We start from the raw sequence: 19,943 nt of genomic DNA on the forward strand, positions 1-19,943 counted from the left end.
TTGCTGTATTTGTTATTATACATGAACAGAATTGTCCTCTGCATTTAAACATCCCTTGACCCCACTGGACGACAGCAGTGCTGCACGCGGGGACCAGATGTGGAGCCAGGCTGGTGGTCAGAAACACAAGTCTGGCTGGAGGATACACCTATTGTACATGTTTTAGTTGGAAGGGAAACCGGAGCTCAAACTCCACTGAATGAATCCAATGCAACAAAATGACCCACCAACATCAGAAAAATAACTGACCTAAATGTATTTGTTATGAATTGTTTTTGTGATCAGTCGTCCATCCATCCATTTTCTTCCTGGTTTATCCGGGGTCGCGGGGGCAGCAGTCTCAGCAGAGATGCCCAGACTTCCCGATCCACACACACCTCCTCCAGCTGCTCTGGGATCATTCATTTTACGGTTAATTTTATTTTTGTCTGGCAAGTTCAAATCATTTCTATAGTACCTTTCTACCTGCTTTAGGCACTCAAAGCACTTTGCATCAAGAAACCAGTCACCATTCACTCTCTCATTCACACACCAGTGTACACAGACACTGGAGGCAAGGTGAGTGAAGTGTCTTGCCCAAGGACACAACAGCGTGCACCTGCGGGATTCGAACTTCTGACCCTCTTGTCACAAGACGATCCGCTCTACTATATACGCCACTGTCGCCCCAATAACCTTATATAAGAATGTTTTATTTCCAAAACTTCCCCCACCCTCCACAGTCCCACCAGCACAAGTGAAACACGGCACATAAAATATTCAATGTCTTTATTTTTTCATTAGTTGCAGGTATGGCACAAAATGGGTGGTAAAGCCAAAGAAATACAGTGTGAAATCATAATGTCAAAGAAAAAAGCCTGATCATTTATAAATATAGAGCTCACAAAACAGAGGAGAGTGACAGGTCGTCGTTACAGGACAAGGAAACAGACACACTTTCCCAACGTGTCGTGATTTATTCTCAATTTAAAGTGACAAACACATTACTTTCCCCCGATTCGTCACGCACACACTGGCTTTCCTCTGCGCTTCTGCCACGTTTTCAGAATCAGAATGAAATAATAATAACAAAGAAAAAGTCAGGGGGTGGTTTTTATGCTCCTACTTGGGGGAGCTTATTTTACACTCTGGATGGCACGATGTGACAAAGCCCTTCTTTAGGTTGAAAATGAGACACTTCTTTCACTTCGGGGTCAAAACTAATACCAGTTATTGTATTCAGTGATTCAAGGCAGGGCGTTTTACTGAACATGGAGAAAACCATAGCCAGTAACGTGCTCATTTATTGTAAAAAAAAAATAGAATTGTTTCGTAAAGTTTGCTCAGAAGTAGCTTTACGTTTGACGCCAAAAGTCATTTTCAATCGCCTTATTCCTTCCCAAACCGAGCAGATATGAGCTGGATCGGCCATTGCGCCCCCTACAGACATACATGACATTTGTTACTGATATAAACCAAGTCACAACCAATGCACCTCGAGGAATTAAAGCAGTACTAAGTAATTCTTGCCCCTAGAGGCCATAAGCGCAACTGCAGGTGGAGGGGAGATTGGGATATTGTACATCCAATTATACAATGGAAATAATTTTTTTCACTCAAACTTGGCTGTAAATACTGTTTAAAGTGGCGCTAGCCCGCAGTTAGCTTTGCCCGTTAGCATGTTAGCTTCTTCATGATTCCATTAGTGTGTATTGGGGCCTCCGACCCGGTGGTAGTCAAATTGCAAACATGGTTTTCTGGCAAGAGACACCAGGGGGAGATGAAAGACCCTCCAATCATCCCATAAACACTTGTATTACCCCCACAGGGACTACGAAAAGGATTCATTAAGGTAAACACGTTACTTAGTACTGCTTTAAGGCAGAACTGACTCATTTAATTCGTTTTCACGCAGAGGTTCCCTGTTTCTCCTCGTGCAAACCAGTCAGGTAATTTATCAAAGAACCTGGGACATTTCGTAGCATTTTTTTTTTTTCCTCAGCGATTCTGCGGAGTCGGGGGTTGTGCAGTAACCGCGACAGCCGTGTGTTTTTAACGCTACACTTGCTTCCCCCTGAATTGGATTTGTGTAGACGCTGGGTACACTCATGCACAGATGGTTTGCCTCTGCCGTCAGGAGCCAGATGAGAGCGGCGGCGCTGCTGCTGCTGCCTCTGCTCGTCTCCGCATCGCCCGTTTCTCTCCGCTGTTTTAGCGAGAACTGATTGAATTACGACACGAGGCGATGCGGTAGGAAAAACAGAAGATGCAAAGACGCCGGTGGAAGGAGTGGAAATTAGGACAAAGCAAATTACTGAAACCTTGCACGTTTTATTAATGAGAGGCGACATGTGGTTCTGGTCTCGATTTGGCTGGTCTTTGGCGGCCAAGCAGCCTCGTCTTTGTGGAGTATAGGAAGTTCATGAGGTTCTGTAGTGAAGGCAATTTGAGTTCTAAAAGGATCTTAGGAAACATAGGTTGTGTTCACATGACATCACAGCATTGTAAACCATAGAAATAAAAAGAAATGCCCTTAGTGGCTTTGCACGCCGCCATCTTGGTCCGGCATGTTATTAATGGCATATTGACTGCGGGCATTTTTATATTAAAACCCATTTTAACAACAAATACAAGTTTGATCATAAGGATTAAGGATTGCTACTAATCACAGTGTGATACCGTTGCAATATTCTTGCCAGTTTTGCCACAGTTTTCATTGAAACAGGTTGTAATTGACCTGTAATTGGTCTATACAAACAGCAGATGGCAGCCTTCACATCAACATGGCTTACGTTGCGTTTTGTTCAATCGATGGATGGTAATGGTAAATGGTCTCAACTTATATAGCACTTTTCCACCTACATTAGGCACTCAAAGCGCTTTACAGCAAGGATCCACTCACCCATTCATACTCTCTTTCATACACCAATGTACGCAAACACTGGGGGTAATGTGGGTGAAGTGTCTTGCCCAAGGACACAACGACAGCGCGCACCTTCTGGAGGTGGGATTCGAACCCCCGACCTTTCGATCATGAGACAACCCGCTCTACCATCTGCGCCACTGTCGGATCATGCTATATTTAAGTTAACCAATGTTTTATGTTAATAATTATTCCTATTTTCTAATGGGTAAATTTTGATTATTAGTAAACGTGCCTCTCCTGGAATCGCCACCATAACGTGGTGGAGGGGTTTGAGCACCCGAATGATCCTGGAGCTCTGTTGTCGGGGGCTTCGTGCCCCAGGTAGGGTCTCCCATGACCAACAGGTCCTAGGTGACGGGTCAGACAAAGAGCGGTTCAGAAGTCCCTTATGAGAGACCAACAGGCCCGGTCAGAACCATGAGGCCGTCCTTCTGTGGACCCACCACCTGCAGGAGGAGCCATAGGGGTGGTGCAATGTGATCTGGGCAGCTCCATATGGAAGCATATGGATGGATGAAGTCTGAGAAATAAGTAGGTTCAGTAACTCTCTGTTGAGTTTCAGAAATATTGAGTCGTGACGTCACACTTAACACTCAACTCAACACTTAAGACATGACTTTCTGGAATGTCGTGAACGCAACTTTTTCCCACATCAAAAACTGACCTGGACGAGTATTTTGCTTCATTCATGTACTTTTGAGAGATCATCTAACTCTGGTTGTTTCATCTTTTACCACTAAAGCTATGGCTTAAAGCCCATAATCCATCATTTCTGGATCAGATCTGTGCTCTAAGTGTGTTTCTCATGACGCTATAGATTTGCCAGCATGCCGTTAAGTGAAAGCAGACTGATTTTTATCATGTAGACCCCACTCCAGCCTCTGGAGGGCACTCTTGGCCAATGCAAAAGCCCATTTTCTCGCTCCTTAAATTGTAAACTGTCTCAAAAACAGCCGCTTTCTTATGGTCTTCTCCTTAACATTATTTCAAATTTCAAAACAAAATATCTATACAGTGCTGGTAATCATGCATGATGCTGAAACAAAGGACTGCTCCAAGTATGTTTTTAATGAGGAGGAAAACATAACATGGTTAAAAGCTCAAAAATAACATCGAAGCCCGCAGCCCTGTGTGTGTCAGCTTATGTAAATGGCCTAAACCTGCCACTACATGAGACTACCGTCATTTAAATATCCCCAAAAACAGCACAGCCACGCAGCACTGTTTACATATTCACGAAATGTTAATCCTCCTCCACTGCACTTTGAAGAGGCTTAGAGCTCTTCTATCAATAATGAGGGGAGAGTGTCAGCCTCTCCGCACACACCGAAATGTCCCTTTGAAGCCAAACCTGCAAATACACGACAGATATGTTTAAGAAGACGCTGCGGAAAAGAGCGTAACAAACAGTTGACAGGTTGACCAATGTGTGGCACTCAAGTCGTAGTTTCAGTTTAGTAACTTTGTTTCACAACCGGACTTAACTCCAACGGAAAGACAAGGCAATCGATTTCTGGGAAGCTTTTTAGCCTGTTCAATGGGTTTTTCCTAGAACCATTTAGCCATCAAACGTCACCAATTATGAACGATCCAGATGATTTCTGCTGTTGACACCCCATCGTTCACATTTAAGTGATGCCAAAGCCTTTTTAGAAATTGTTCAGTAATGTACAAACCATCTGAGACTTTACTTAGTGAGTGGAAGTGTTCTGAGCTAAATGCTAAATCATATTCTGTTATGTTTATGCTTTTAGAGGGGTTGGATACACAATCCATAGCCATCCATCCATCCATCCATCCATCCATCCATCCATCCATTTTCTTCCGCTTTATCCGGGGCCGGGTTGCGGAGGCAGCAGTCTCAGCAGAGATGCCCAAACTTTCCGATCCACACACACCTCCTCCAGCTGTTCTGGGGGGACCCCGAGGCGACACCAGGCCAGCTCGGAGACATAGTCCCACCAGCGTGTCCTGGGCCTTCCACGAGGCTTCTTCCCACTAGGACATGCCTGGAACACCTCCCGCGGGAGGCGACCAGGAGGCATCCGAAACACATGCCCGAGCCACCTCAGCTGGCTCCTTTAGACGTGAAGGAACAGCGACCCCACTCCAAGCTCCCGGGTAACTGAGCTCCTCACCCGATCTCGGAGGGTGCGCCCAGCCACCCTGCGAAGGAAACTCATTTTGGCCGCTTGTATTCGCGATCTTGTCCTTTCGGTCATGACCCAAATCTCATGACCATAGGTGAGGGTGGGAACGTAGATCGATCTGTAAATCGAGAGCTTTGTCCCCGACTCAGCTCCCTCTTCACCACGACAGACCGATACAGCGACCGCATGACTGCTAACGCCGCACCGATCCGTCTGTCGATCTCACGCTCCATGCAAATAGAGTGTGAACAAGATCTCTGGGTCTTGTTCACACTCAATAGCCACTAAACATTATCTTATTATATGTTCATGAATGAGAAAACACAGAAAGTATATAAATGCCATGAAACAGATATGCACACACCTCTGGCTTCATTATTAATTTGTTTGGGGATATAATAGAACATTCAATTCAATCAGGTCCAAAAGACATTTCTACAGTCATGACTTTCGGGCACGTCCTCTCAGCCCCAGAGAAAACCTAGGAGTACGTCTCTCGACTGGGATGGAAACGCCAGGGGATCCAGACGAGCTGGAGGAGGTGTGTGAGTCTGGCCATCTCAGCTCTGGATAAAGCTGCAGAAGATGGATAGATGGAGTGATATGGTTCTGTCTCATTTTTAGTCCAATTTCCGTTCTTACATCGAAACAATGTGGGAATGTAGCACCTTGAAACATGTAAAATACTGTCTTTTGACAATGTTATAACAATGTCGCCTTGTCAAAACAAACCTGGAGTAGTATTTTCTATTCTAGCAGTTTTGAGAAAGCTTTGATTGTGCCGATGGAACACAAAACTGTCTCAAAACTGTAACCGTAATCCTGGGGTAGACAAGCTTGCATCGTCGAGGGCCAAACCTCACAATTGTAGCCCAATCATAGATATAATATAATAAAGATGAGCGGGTCCCCTTCAGCCCCATTCATTGAAAAAGGTTCCCGAGTCCTGTGTGAAAGGTAATGGCCGCTCTGTCTCCTGCTACACAGCCTGTTCCTTAAAAGTGCAAAAAGGCGGGAAGCCCTGCACTCAAGGAGTGGGCGGTCACCAGCGTGGTCACATGGGTCAAAAGAAAAAACTTTTTGGAGGCTTTTAAGCCGTTCTTGGGACGTTTGCATTAGAATCTATGCTCCCAAGTGTCTCTTGAAGGGGGTGGTATTACAGCAATGTCAGCTCCCCGCCATAAGGACCTTACAGAAGCGCGTTCCTCGCCCATTGAGCCCAATGTAAAGCACCATAGCTATAAATATCCGTTTTGTACATCACATCTAATCTAATGGCCAATGAAATGTAAAAGATATTTATATTATTTTAAAGTACTATGTCTTTGATTTGTTTAATAATATTTCTCAAAATCATCTTGGGGGCCAGAGGGCCAGATTTGGCCCCCAGGCCTGATGTTGCCTACCCCGTCGCAATTCATCACCAAACTCCTTCCGACCAGAACCTGCGCTCAAATTGTGTTCATCACGACACCATCGATTTGAGGGCATGCCATTCACAGAAACCAAGAACTTTAACGTGACATATCAGTGTTGAAATACCACAAAGAGCTTTTCTTTTCAAACCAGTTACCGCTTTCCAAATGCACTTTTGACTTGACTCTTGTACAGGAACAGTCCAACCATGTGTGAATGTACCCAGCGGACTATTGGACAGATTGGAAATGTCATTTTTAGGAGTGAAAATAGAATAGATGGGGTCATTGTGAAGGGAAGTAGTCGGCTAGGCGGGACACTTTGGCGCTTGTCATTACCGAGGAGAAAGCCGTGGGGGAATATAGTGAAAGTTAGAAATGAAGACGATGTCAAATTCACTTTATGTGTCAGAAAAAATATGACAAAGTTACAGCTACAAGAAAAGAAGTTCTCCCATTCCCATCTATACATTCATAGTAATATTAGCTTCAAAATATAAGGGAATACATCATAATTGTGGTGTATAGAATCACTGTAAAAAAAAAAAAGATCTATGTGATTAAAATGATTAAAATGATTCATGATCAGACTTTGAGTAGATTTGACTTGTTTTCTCTATTTACTTACTTTCATGAAGAATATACTAATAAAAAATCATTCATAATCATCTCCCATCTAAAATGGTCATGTTAATGTCAATTATTGATTGTGACTTAATATACTTACAATTATTGCATACAATGAGCTTAAAAAAATGGTGGAAAAGATGAATATATCGAATAAATCAACGTTTATTTTGTGAACTGATAAAAACTAGTCAAAACTACTCAAAATCTTAAGTCATATTGTGAACTCAAGTTATTCAAACTAAAGTAGATTTTATTTTTGCTGCTTGTCAAATATAGACTGATTTCGATGGATGCCCTGAAATGCTGAACAGTCTGCTCTGTTTTCTTCTTTTTATAATTTTATTCCACTTCTTGTCCCTGTTTGTACACGCCTTTACTAACACTCCAATACAACCCACACGGACCGAGCCTCTTTTCCACCAGCAGGGGCTACGTATGCGCAGATATAAATATTTACTGAGAGAAAATCAGCTTGGATTGATCTGAGTGGGCCGTGCACTGTCAAAAAAGTGGAATCTACTTAAAATATTGAAATTAATTCTGAATATTTTGTCCTGCGGTTTGGACTAGTTTAGATTTATTCTGGTCTTGTAAAAGGTTTTTCCAACATATTTACTTAAACATCTGATGAAATACTTTTTAGGCTTATTTAATTGAAAAAATAGATTTTCTTGCCTAGCAAATAATGCTGCTTGTTGAAACTAATGGGAAATACAAAGACACAGGTTTAATAATTACAACATCTGAAAACCCCTATAAACATCACTAATAATCTGTATCGGCCTCTAGTTAATTTATCCCATACTATTGCTGGGTTGCAGGTGACATCACAGTGTTCTAAAGGCCTATAATATTATACAGAAGTAAAATGACTTTGTTTTTGAGGACATTTTGGGTCTCGTACAGAGAGATCATGGACCCAGTTACTGATATTAATGATCATTTTTGTAATTCATAAATGTTCTGTACGACCTTTGAAAGTGTAATGCTGTTAATAGGAAAACCTGGGTCTGGTGACATCGTCACATTGTAGAACCTGCAACCCAGCAATTCAATAAATGTTTATTTATTTATTTTCATTTATTTATTGGTTTATTTTGTCGGGACAGTGCATGTTAGATGAATAGGCCACCGTTTTTACATGCACAGTAATATCTTCACTTTACTGTGCGGATGTCGAACTACTCCTGGTATTATTACGCCTTACAATACAGTTCCCCTTTTTATTCGCCTCGAAAATCCACATTGTTTAATTTTGCGTAATTATACTTTATCATGTAACAATTCATGTAACCATATTTAAATAGGGAAAACGTGGAAGAGCTTGGTAGCTTCTATCTTCACTTCGTTTTGGAGCTATAGAGGAGGAGAGGCTAAATGCTGACGCTGTCTGTGCTGTGTTTATGTGACTGAGGGCACGCATCAAGACCAGACAGGTACAAATGAACTCGTCTAAGCTCAGGTAAGAACATATCTCAGTATGTAAAACCGGTGGCTATTCCTTTAATGAACATACAGTACATGGGTCTCATGCATGTAAACACGCCACACCGGATTGTAGCCTTGGGCTAATTTCCATCCGTCGTCCCCCATGCGCACTCTCAAAAACACTCTCATTCACCCTGGCCTATTGTACATGTTTTTAGCGTTGTAATTGTTTTCAGTTTCTGATGGTTTTGTGCTAATTGAAAGCATATATTTTAAAGGAGCTATACCTGATTGTACAAAGAAACAGGGTCACTCAAATTTCAAATTGCTATTTTCTGGTCCAAACTCATCTCAAACTTTCCTAATGCATTTACAACATCAAAACTTTCACAACTTTCAGGAGATAAACTGTCACTTTACTGTAAACAATGCCTACTAGCCTGACATTTTATGACTGTGTAAAAGGCTTTAAACCAGTATTTTTTGGATAAATGTCTGCTTTTACCATATACTAAAGGACAGAACAAATTTTATTCCAATAACAGAACATTTAAAAAATCAAGGATAGCTCCTTTAAGGTCTTAGTTAATCTACTTAAAACCTTTACCGTCAACTAACATGAAAAGATAGAAGATGGTAAAAGATGATGAAGTTTTGAAACCGACTTAATATCAACTGGTTAATTGAAGGAAACAACTTTAAGTTCTTGTGTAAAATCCAATTGAAATTGTTAGGTAAATATAGCAATTTAAACATAGAAGACATCTTTTGAGTTAAACCAACTCAATCTAAACAAGTCAAAACCACTCAAAACAGCAGTCTGAATTAAACTGTAGATGGACCTTTTTTGCAGTGCGTGAGTGTCGAGAGAAACATAAAGAGAAAAAAGGATGTATATGTCGAGACCTTAAAACCATGTTGTGCTTCCTGTCTTCCAACATAAAACATTGATCATAAACCTTTTGAATAGAGCTTCTTTAACATTTACAAGGTATACAGTTTACCAAATAGGTTTTCTTAAGCTTCCGCCAGCGTCGACTTGCAATGCAAAGAGGGAGACGACAAGAAGAGAGAAAACGGAAGTTTCGAAGTCATTTTCAACGCAAAAAAGAAAAACCAAAAACAAAAGGGATATAAGAAACAAGACACAAGTCCTCGAAAACTGTCGTAACCAACAATAAACACAATATTGGTTTTGCTCTTTTACATAATACATTTTTTTAAAAACCGCCGCTGGTTAAGGTAATGGTCAGACAGTCCTCAAGTCCTAGAAGTCTTCACAGTTTGTAGAAAGCAGAGAAACATTCCTGCTAAGAGTAATAAAATATCAGGACTATTATTGAACATTATTATCATCTTTTAATTTTTAATATTTGTTCCGTAGAAATTGTTTATTTTTTTTTTGGGGGGGGGGAATGAGGCGTTTCATCGCGGTTTTTCCCCGAGTTCGGCGCTCCCTCCCTGTACAACGTTTTTGTTTTGTTTTTTTTGTATTCGGTGGTTGCTTTTTTCTTTTTCGTTAAAAAAAAAAATGCTTGCCCACAGGGAAGAGTAGCATTCGAGCGAGTGTCTTCACCCATTTCATGTCAAGACCGTCTTTCGGCCCCCGGAAAAAAAAAAGGAAACGAGAAAGAAAGAAAGAAAGAAAGAAAGGTAGAATCCACACGTCTTTTCATTGTTTTGCCCTTTTGTGCCTGCCCCCCCCGACAAAAACATCCACTCGAATTGGCACTCGCGCTTGATGAGGAGGCAAAGAAGCGTCCTGGGTCTCTCTCCGACTCTCAGCACTTGTGGGGCGAGAGAGAAAAGAAACGTAGAAAAGTTAGCCCATTGGAGGAAAGATGTTTTGCGAGGAGATGCGTCTCGTGGTTGGTTGTTATTTGTTTGTTTGTTTGTTTGTTTGTTTGTTTGTTTGTTTGTTTGTTTGTTTGACAGCCAGGCTCACGACTCGGTGTAATCTGAAGGCACTTTTGTTTCATGGCCGAAAGTAAAGTGGCTTCTGTTTGAGCGACTTCGTGCGGAATCCTCCTCCTCCTCCTCCATTTTCTCACCTGTATACTCCCCCGATCTTCCGTTGTTGTTTTTTTTTTTCCTGCGATGGGACACAGTGTTAAAGAGAAAGAGTAGCCGTATATTCCAACGTGATTTTTCCGTCATTCGTTATAGCACCGACTTAAGAATATATCCTGGGAAAAATAGGGCGATGATCGGCGGACCTTGGTGAACCGAAGAGAGAGAGAAAAAAAAAAGGATGCACAGAAAATGGTCAGGTCCTGTGAAAGGTTTTAGGGTAGATCTCCGGGAAAAGGCAGCGGCTCTCGCGCCCCTTTATGCCCGGGACAGTTGTTTACATAGCGTCATAAAAGAGTAGTTGTGCTTTACAAACGGCCTCTCTTCCGTCGTTGTGCTCGTCAGCTTTGATCCGAGTCCGAGAGTTTTCTGCAAAAGAGGTCACTTATAATAATGATTAAAAAGAAAAAGAAAAAAAAGAAAAAAAAAGAATCATCGTCTTTTTTTTTTCCTTTTTATTTTATTACTGTGGAGTCGATTTTTGTCCGATTCTCCCGCCGGCGACGCGGTTGCTACGGCGGCGGCGGCGGCTCGTTGCGTTTTCCGGATGCGTGAATTCTTTGGTGATTCGATGCCGATCTTCTCCGCAGACGGTTGGGTTGGTTGGTACTTTTTTATTTTCTTCTTCGCGGGACGGTGTGGGACTTGCGCTTCTTCGCGGTCACAGGAAGTCGGGTCACCTCTGGCCTTGCAGCAGGGTCATCACCGCGGCGACGCACAGCAGCCATATATGGGAGGACGGGGGCGGGGACATGGAGCTTAGATCTGCGGGAGGGAAAACACGCGAACACTCGGGTTAGTGCAGGTTTTCAAAGTGTTTTAGTAGTAACTTTAAAGTCTTAACCCCCCACTTTAACTGAGTGCATTTTCTCCTGTTTGGCTTTATCCAAATGTAAAGTCTTCTTGACTGGAGGGGTACAGCCTATAGGCCAGTGGAATGCCTTATTTGAAAGCTAAGACCCGCAAAACTGACCTAAACGGATATTTTTTAGATTTTCTTTCTTGATTTTTGATTTTTTCATCACTTTTTTGTCACTTTTACTTCACATTTTCCATCACTTTCTTGTTGCATTTTTGTCACATTTCCATCACTTTTTCGTCACATTTTCATCACTTTTTCGTCACTTTTATTTCACATTTTTGTCATGCTTTCCATCACTTTTTTGTCAAATTTTTCTCAATTTTTCAATCACTTTTTTGTCACTTTCTCTTCATATTTTTGTCACATTTTCCATCACTTTTTCCTCAAATTTTCATCACTTTCTTGTCACTTTTTTGTCACGTTTCATCACTTTTCTTTTGTTTTTTATTGCTCTTTTGTTGCTTTTTTTTTAAAGAAGCTTTTAGATTTGGGTAAAGCCAAACTGGAGAAAAAGTGCTTGGTTCAGGTGGGGATTAACAATTCTTGGTTTACCTGAACAAGACCTATATATTATACCTATATTGAAATATTTGTCATCTACAACCATCCAACAGAACAATGATGTTCATTTATTGCAATAACGACTATTTCTTTGTATCATGTATTTGAGCTGAAAGAACCAGGTCACTTCCTTTAATGCTGCCCCTGAACCAACGGCATCAGAACTTGGTCTCTAAAGATATGTTGTTGTTTTTTTTTGGGGGGGGGGTATATCATACTGGTATCGTTCAACGGTACCCAGCCCTGTATATACACTAAGTGGTAGGAGAAACAATCACTGTAGTTGCAGTAATGTTGATAGTAGTAGTCGTCATAGTAGTAGTAACCACAACTGACGACATATTTTAAGTTTGAGAAAATGTAATTTAGTTTTAGTCGTGATTTACTCAAATCATTTGTTTTATTTCTAGCTTTTGTCCATGAAAACATCCTTGTCAATATAATCTAATCCAAAATGAATTCAGTCGACTTTGAGATTTACATATTTGTATTCAAACATATTTATTCCCATTGCAGCTGCTTCACAGAGCGTCTCCCTCCCGGACAAAGCAGTGTGTTCCTTTGACATTGATATGAGATTCTTTCAAACTGTATCGCTCAAGTTCAAATGTTTTTCTAGTCTGATCTGGCGACCTGCAAACCTGGCAACCTGCCCCGGGGCGAGCTGCCTCTTGCTTTCTGGCTGTAGGCGTATCCTGATACCCGTCCACTGAGCTACAGTGAGTATTTTTAAACCTTTAGGTCAAGTCCTGCTGTACCGGTCACGATCGGGGCGCTCCCCTCGGCCATGAAGGGGAGCGCCTGTGAGTCCACCATCTGGATCAGGAGAGTGTTCATTTCAGTCACAATGGAAAAGAATTGTTTCTGCAGAATAAGACTAAGCTGACAGTGGATAGGCTAAAACTAGGCCTGAAGCAGATATTTATTATCATCAAGATAACAATAAAAAGGGGAATAAAACATCTGCCTAATGAACAGGTCTGTGCTTTTATTATGTATTATTATAAATATACAGAAAATACAAGATAATTATATAGCCAGGGAGTATAGGATGACAATGACAAGAACAAAGAACAAATATATGAAGGGGAAAGAGAAACAGAACAGCTAATCCAGGGTTTTTGGAGGCAACAGTAAGTCAAATTTAAGGAGTTTTAATGCCACTTTTATTTCCCAGATACTGTATTTTAATCCACAATCGCAAGAATTCTGTCCATATTTCAAGATTTGCAAATCTCCCATCAAACAGAAGAATGAAGGAAAGTCCTGACATGTAAAAGCAAATTGAACAACTTTTGAGCACAAATTAGGACAATTTCTGCCAAAACTACAGCTGAATGAGTTTGACAAAACCTGTGGATTTAGAATGAACTTATGCCAAAATAATTTTTTCTTTTCTTTCTTTTGATTACTTTTCGGGCCTCCATTTTTTAAAAGCTTTTTAATAATAATAATAATGCATTGGTTTTATAGACACTCAAAGGCGCTTTACATTGCATTATTTATTCACTCCATATTTGGTGGTGGTAAGCTACTGTAGCCACAGCTGCCCTGAGGTAGACTGACAGAAGAGAGGCAACCACTCTGCGCTAGGGCTGCAACTAATGATTATTTTGGAATCGATTAATCTATCGATTATTGTTACGATGTATCTGTTAATCGCTTGGCTGCGAATGGTGATAGAAAATTTTTATTTTTTCAATTTTCTTTATCACATAACACTAAAGCGGCGCCGCTTCAGGACGTGTTGACGGAGTAAACTTAAAGTAATGTTTGTTGGAGGCTCTTAGCGCTAATTCTGCTTCTGATTGGACGAGACACTTGACAACAGACAATTGACAAATTACTTCAAAATCCCATTTTCCTCGTTATATGATTATATTTCATTTTACTTTTGAAGCACCTGTCCCCGTGTTCTACAGTCAGTGTTTATGCTGCTCTGACGGAGCTGAGCCTACATTATATCGTGATAGCGATATGTGATATGATATAATCCACCCCATGTCTTACTATCGGTTTCAACGGCTTTGTGATTTTCCATTACAATAGAGCGACCACACAAATATGCATTTCAGGTCATTGTCCATGTGGGAGAAGCTCCATGAAGCTCTGCAATATCATTAAAGGGACTTATCAAATGATGTATTTTCCTCCCCCTACATGTTCCTCCATGTCCTAATGTGTAGAATGAGCTCAGACCTGTTCACCACAACTGCCTCTAAAATCCTGCACTGTCACTCAAAAAGGTGTTCATTCGGGTCCGAAGTGCCGTCATGCACGAGCTTAATATAGAAGCTGCAGTTACAAGTATGACCTGAGGTGGCAGTAGTGAGTATACAATGGCCAACTTGTATCTCGCCCCTTTAAATATGTTTGAAAACGATAATATTAATGTGATGTGCACTTAATTTGCCAGAAACTTTTGTCGATGAATCGTTAAACTAAATCTCATCTAAAACTAAATGACGTTTTTCATCAAAAAGAGGTGTCGTCATTGTCAGGCCGGCCCTGGCGGCGGTAAGAGTATTCCACGTTCCTGAGGTAGTACAAATATGACAAAGTGTTTCACGTGGGCTTCAAAGTCACCTCGACACTGCTGCTGCTGCTACGGCGAGATCCGACCCTCTCGAGACATTTGTCATTTGTCCTTTACATAATCACACAGAGCCATGTAAGATTCATCATGCGAGATGGAGCTGCATAATTCAGGGCCTGTGTGTCCCGGGCCTGTACTCCTCCCTCATAAGTCCAAATGAATATACACTCTGGTCTAGGGCTATTGCATTTCAATCTCTTTGAGGTCAAATGAAAAAGTACTGTGGCGCCTTTGACAATCAGGGAAAACCATCAAAAATGTGGTGAAATGAAGTTTTTTTTTTCCCCCTCCGTGCTCTCAGCCTGAGCCCCTGTCGGTCATGTGATCCGAGCCCTGTTGCTATGGCTACGTCTCCTCCTCCTCCTCCTCCTCCTTCTCCTTCTCCTTCTCCTCCCAGCAGATAGAGTTTGCTCTGCACTGTCTAAGATTACGGTCCTCATGCTTGATCTCTGCCTTATCCCACGGTTTAGGAGCCCCTTGGACATAGAGGCTTTGCTGTGATATATTGTTTTCATTCATTTCGAAACGGTAGGAGAAAGAAGTAAGATTAAAAAGATATAAACAGATACAATGTGCTGTATCAGAAGACGGGGGGGGAAAGCCTGTCCTGACACTCACCGTGGTTTGAGTGCAATTTCATTAAAGGTCTGTTCCTGACAAGTCAATTCATGGCACCATGATGGCAGATCAGGCTTCTCCTACATAGCATGTTCATAAAACTGCAAACTCAGAACGGCAAAGCGCCTCCATAGTTCTCCAGGACTTGTCCGTCAAAGCCTTTCAGTGAAACTATATAATACTTTGGAGCCAGGCTTGTAAAGTTGATTTTAGCAGGAGAAAAGTCCCCGCAGGATTTAACATTAGAGCGATCTTTCTGGAGTCGTGTTTCACCACTAGGGGGTGGTATCGCAGCGATGTCAGCACTCCGCCTTGAGGGCCAGAGGAAAGAGAATTGGAGAAAGTTTTGAGCCAAGAAATTTGGTTTTGATTAAGGCCAGACACTGCAGGTGAATTTTTTTTTTTTTTTCGAGATTTGAATTTGAAACTTTTGCTGAACATTATATATGAGAAAATCATTTGTCATTTTATGTTTTCATATAAAAATAAGGCATTTTGTGAATAAAAATGGCCAATACTGCTTATATTTCTAGCGACAAACTTGATTTTTTGGGGGGGGGTTCAAAGCTGAATAAATTAGGCTGGGATTTAGATAATAAAAAATGCCTCATAAATCCTAAAAATCTTGTTATACCCAAAACGGGAAAGTTTGGAGTCTGTAGGAGCTACTATAGTGGCTATGTCGTTGCATGAGTGGAGCAAAAAGCTAATTTAAACAAAACCAGCACTAAAGTTTTGTAACGAGTGCACATACGGGGAACATTCCTCCGCTCAACCGTACCGGCAGCTCGCAGGAGGAAAAATACCATATTTGGGTTATACCATCATCACGGACACACTTCGCAGGACATGTGGATCCAAAAATATGTCAATATTTGTGAATATTAAGACATAGTTCCGGGATATCTCCAACAAAACATCACAAAATAAGCATCGTACAGGTCTTATACTCTGACATGAAAACTCAGATGCTATTGGAGGAAACTAGTTAAAAATCTCCACTTCGAGAACTGCGTGAAAAATCAATACTTTCATCTGCCGTGACTTGCCTTAAAGGGGCTGGATGCAAGTTGCCTGGCCTGCCGAGCTACAAGCTTTTTCATAGACATTTCAAAGACATATAATCTGGGAGTAAGCATGATCTCAACGATTTCCCGGTGGGTGTGATCCACCCACCATCAACCAATTAGAGCAACGCTAGATACGTTGCAGCAACAAGCGGCAGGAAGCCTTTCCAAAAACCTCCTTATTTACGAGGAACGCTTCAAACGCTATTTCTTGGTTATAGGGATTTAAAACAGATGAAAGAGCAAGAGGAAAACAGTGAATCGGTCGCCGCGCCGCCATCTTTAATGTTTTGGGAGAGTGCAAGTTGGCCATTTTATACTCACTACTGCCACCTCAGGTCATACGTGTAACTGTACCTTCTATATTAAGCTCGTGCATGACGGCACTTCAGACCCGAAGTAAGAACCTTTTTGAGTGACAGTGCAGGATTTTAGAGGCACTTGTGGTGAACAGGGCTCATTCTACACATTAGGACATTGCTGGAACATGCAGGGGAAAATACTTAGTTCAAACATTTTTAAGCTCCGTCTAGTCCCTTTAACTTGTACATCAAAAATTGTTATTTTCCAAGAAATTCAAATTACATTCTGAATCCAATGAATGCTTTTTGTAATTACATTTGAGGCCTTGATTTTGGCACAATGGAATAGCCTGGTCATTCAGGATGTTCAGGTCTTGGCTGATCTCAGTCTTTGGGCAAACTGTCTTGTTTGCCCCTAGACCTGCGGCGACCCCAGTTCAGAACACTTAAACCCATGTGTCGACTTTACTCGGGTCAGGCTCTAGTTGGGAGCGGTCACACTCGTGTATATACTCACTGGGCGGTGGGTCTCGACACTCTCCTTCCTCCAGCGTCACGTCGTCGACCGCGATGTCCCCCTCGATCCCGGGACCCCTCACCCCCTCCAGCACCACCTGCACACAAGCACCAAACAAACCTCCATTTATATACTGGAACTCTAAACAAAAAAACGAGTATAAATGCGCCGTCGTATCCCCTAATTGTCTCCTATAAACGCAGCAGGTGGCTTTATTTCTTGTTTAAAGTCAGTAAATTTAAGACTCTGGCTGCCTATAGCGAACCAGGCAAGGCTGCAACAAAACCTCTAATTACTTCGCGCGGAGTCGGGCCGTAAAAATGATGGAGGATGTTGCGCTGCCATATTTGCTATTAGCTTCCTGTTGGTAAAGCGGTGTGGGATTGCTTTCTTAATAGGAACAATAGATTCTGGACACCGCGTCGGAGCATATGTCACCCGGCGAATGCTGGAAAGAGCCGCAAAACAGCTGTGTCTTTTCCCACCGCTTTGATGCATAATGTAGCCTCAATTATTAGGAGCGTAGTGGAAGGAAGCACGGACGGAATGGGCGAGACGGGGGCATTTTAGGAAAAAAGTAGGAACCATAAACTTTAAGGTGGGAGTGTGCGTTTTTTTACTGGTTCCAAATGGCCTGCACTTTGCTTTACTGCACTTTAAAAGCGTGGAAATAGGATGGAGCGGCGGCTTTAAGCTTGCATCCACCCGGAGTGAAGTTTTGTGTAATTTTGCCGTGTTTTTGGGGAAAGCAGAAGAAAACTGGACTGACCTGGAAGGAGGACGTCGGGTGGATGCTGACTTTGGCTTGTTTCCAGCGGTCGCCTTGGTTACCGGTCAGCGACCACACGGGACTGTCGGCCGTGGCGGTGGTTTGACCCTTTTGCTTGAGGAGGGCGTTCAGTGTACCTAAGAGCGACAGAGAGAGGGGTGGGGTGGGGGGGAAGGACAGTTAGATCAGGTAAAGGGACGTGTCATTGGCGGAGTTGGGAAACTTGTTGACCCATCCTTCAAAGCCGCTGGGGCAACAACAACATTTCCCCTCGAAAGACTTTCAAGACCTTGAGAGATAGGTTAAATGCCCTAGTCTTGAGTTTTTAATCCAGTGATGGACTTCAGTTTCTTTTAGTCTTCAGTATCTTGCAAAAGCAGACATTTCATCTGATTAGAGACCGTGACATTTTCTTTGACACCAGTGGAACAATAAAACAGAACAATTATGATGTTAATTTGTTCCTTTTCCTTCCATTTCATGCATTTGTTTGAGGTGAAACAACCAAGAAACGTCCTTTAACTGCAAAAGGGCAGAAAAACACTTTCCAAGTTCTTCTCTTTTCTTTTCTACCCCCCATTTTTAACCAATTTTTTCATGCTTTTTCCCCAATTTGTTTTTGTGTTTATTCCTCCATTTTTATCTTAAAGGGGCTGGATGCAAGTTTGCCATTTTATACTCACTGCTGCCACCTCAGGTCATACGTGTAACTGCACCTTCCATATTAAGCTCGTGCATGGCGGCACTTCAGACCCGAATCAACACCTTTTTGAGTCACCACCAAACAGTTTCACGCAGCAAAAGTCTGGAACAGTCTCCGTGAGGATCTGAGACAGGCCTCAACTCTGTCAAAGTCCAGGCTGAAACGACACCTTTATACTGCTGCCTATGGCAACTGATTGTATTGTAGTAAATTTTAACATATAGATATTCTAAATGTAATTTTTAATGTAATTCTTGTGTTTTAATGCTTTTTATTGCATTTTTTATTGTGTTTGGGTGTCTGGTGTTGCTGTGAGGCACCATACAAATAACCTTGCCTGTATTTACTTATGAACTCATCCCTGTGAAGAACTGGGATGTTAGAAATGCGTTAGGAAAGTTTGGGGAATGAGTTTGAACTCTTTAAACTTCACATGCTCCATCTTTGATTTTATTTGTGTGGCCTCTTAATGGTCCAGGAATGTAGAGATTTAAATATCGTTAAACATCGTTGGCTTCGCTTTTATCTTATCTTCAAAATGTTTTGTGTTTAACCAGTCTCCCTCATGACTACAAGAGCAAGAGGAACAGCATAATCATAGTCTGTGCACTAACATTAACCACTTTTTTGTGCTTGTAAATGATTCAAATAATGAAGACGGACTTGTAAATAATGAATTAAGTGTTTACGTAGTGCGTCGTTATTAGAAAAGTGTTGCCAAGAGTCAGGGAGAGTTGGTGAAAGGACACGTTCACGCCACAAATCCACACGTGGTGGACAGCTCCGGAGGCGTGAGGCATATGGCGCGGGCCCGTAAGTGCGGCGCGTCGGCCCGCATCCCTCTGCTCCGCGTCAGCACAAGTAGGTCATGTGCCGGCGCGGTAAACACCGGCTCTTCAGCACCTTTTAGGAGCCAGCCGAGCGTGAAGGCTGAGTGAGGACGCTGGCATTTCACAGCCCATCACAACTTTCAATTTGGGCTTACGCTCGACAAATCTGCCCCTCGTGTACACTCGTCCGCGGGCAAACTTTGTCAATTTATATCGAGCACCGCGTACAATGTTTTGAGATGGGAATAACAATAGCGCCTTTGCTTTTAAGGGGATATTAAGCAAAGAGAGTTTTTTTTTTTCCTTCCTGGACTCGAGTTTGGTTTGTTTTCCGACAAAATGAATGATCTGACATGAAAATCCATTCATGTTGCGCAATCACTGACAATGATAAAGCCCGATTTTATCCCACTATATCAACAAGTAACATAAAACCACACAGATATTCTCTTTTCTATGGAATAAAGGACCGAGCAGAGGATGCAGAGGGTCAGACAAAGGCTAATGAGTAGTAAGTGCA

General features: G+C 41.9%; 1 protein-coding gene and 1 long non-coding RNA gene across 5 annotated transcripts in view; one reads left to right on the forward strand and one right to left on the reverse strand.

Moving 5' to 3' along the window:
• Positions 1 to 19,943, forward strand: part of LOC306975364 — a 712,990-nt gene that overhangs the window by 71,196 nt on the left and 621,851 nt on the right. The gene's annotated exons all lie outside the window — the stretch shown is intronic.
• Positions 11,193 to 19,943, reverse strand: part of LOC306975210 (MAM domain-containing glycosylphosphatidylinositol anchor protein 2) — a 489,592-nt gene continuing 480,841 nt past the window's right edge. For 3 of the 4 annotated variants that reach the window (XM_079572669.1, XM_079572670.1, XM_079572668.1), the window contains exons 16-18: positions 17,891 to 18,027; positions 17,122 to 17,218; positions 11,193 to 11,363 (exon numbers count right to left, since the gene is read on the reverse strand). In XM_079572669.1, the coding sequence (XP_079428795.1) occupies positions 11,275 to 11,363; positions 17,122 to 17,218; positions 17,891 to 18,027 (323 nt within the window). In that variant the 3' untranslated portion in view covers positions 11,193 to 11,274. The remainder of the gene's footprint in view (positions 11,364 to 17,121; positions 17,219 to 17,890; positions 18,028 to 19,943) is intronic. The other variant, XM_079572671.1, reaches the window with a different exon arrangement.

Source organism: Gobius niger (assembly GCF_951799975.1).
Source record: "Gobius niger genome assembly, chromosome: 15".
NCBI lineage: Eukaryota > Metazoa > Chordata > Actinopteri > Gobiiformes > Gobiidae > Gobius > Gobius niger.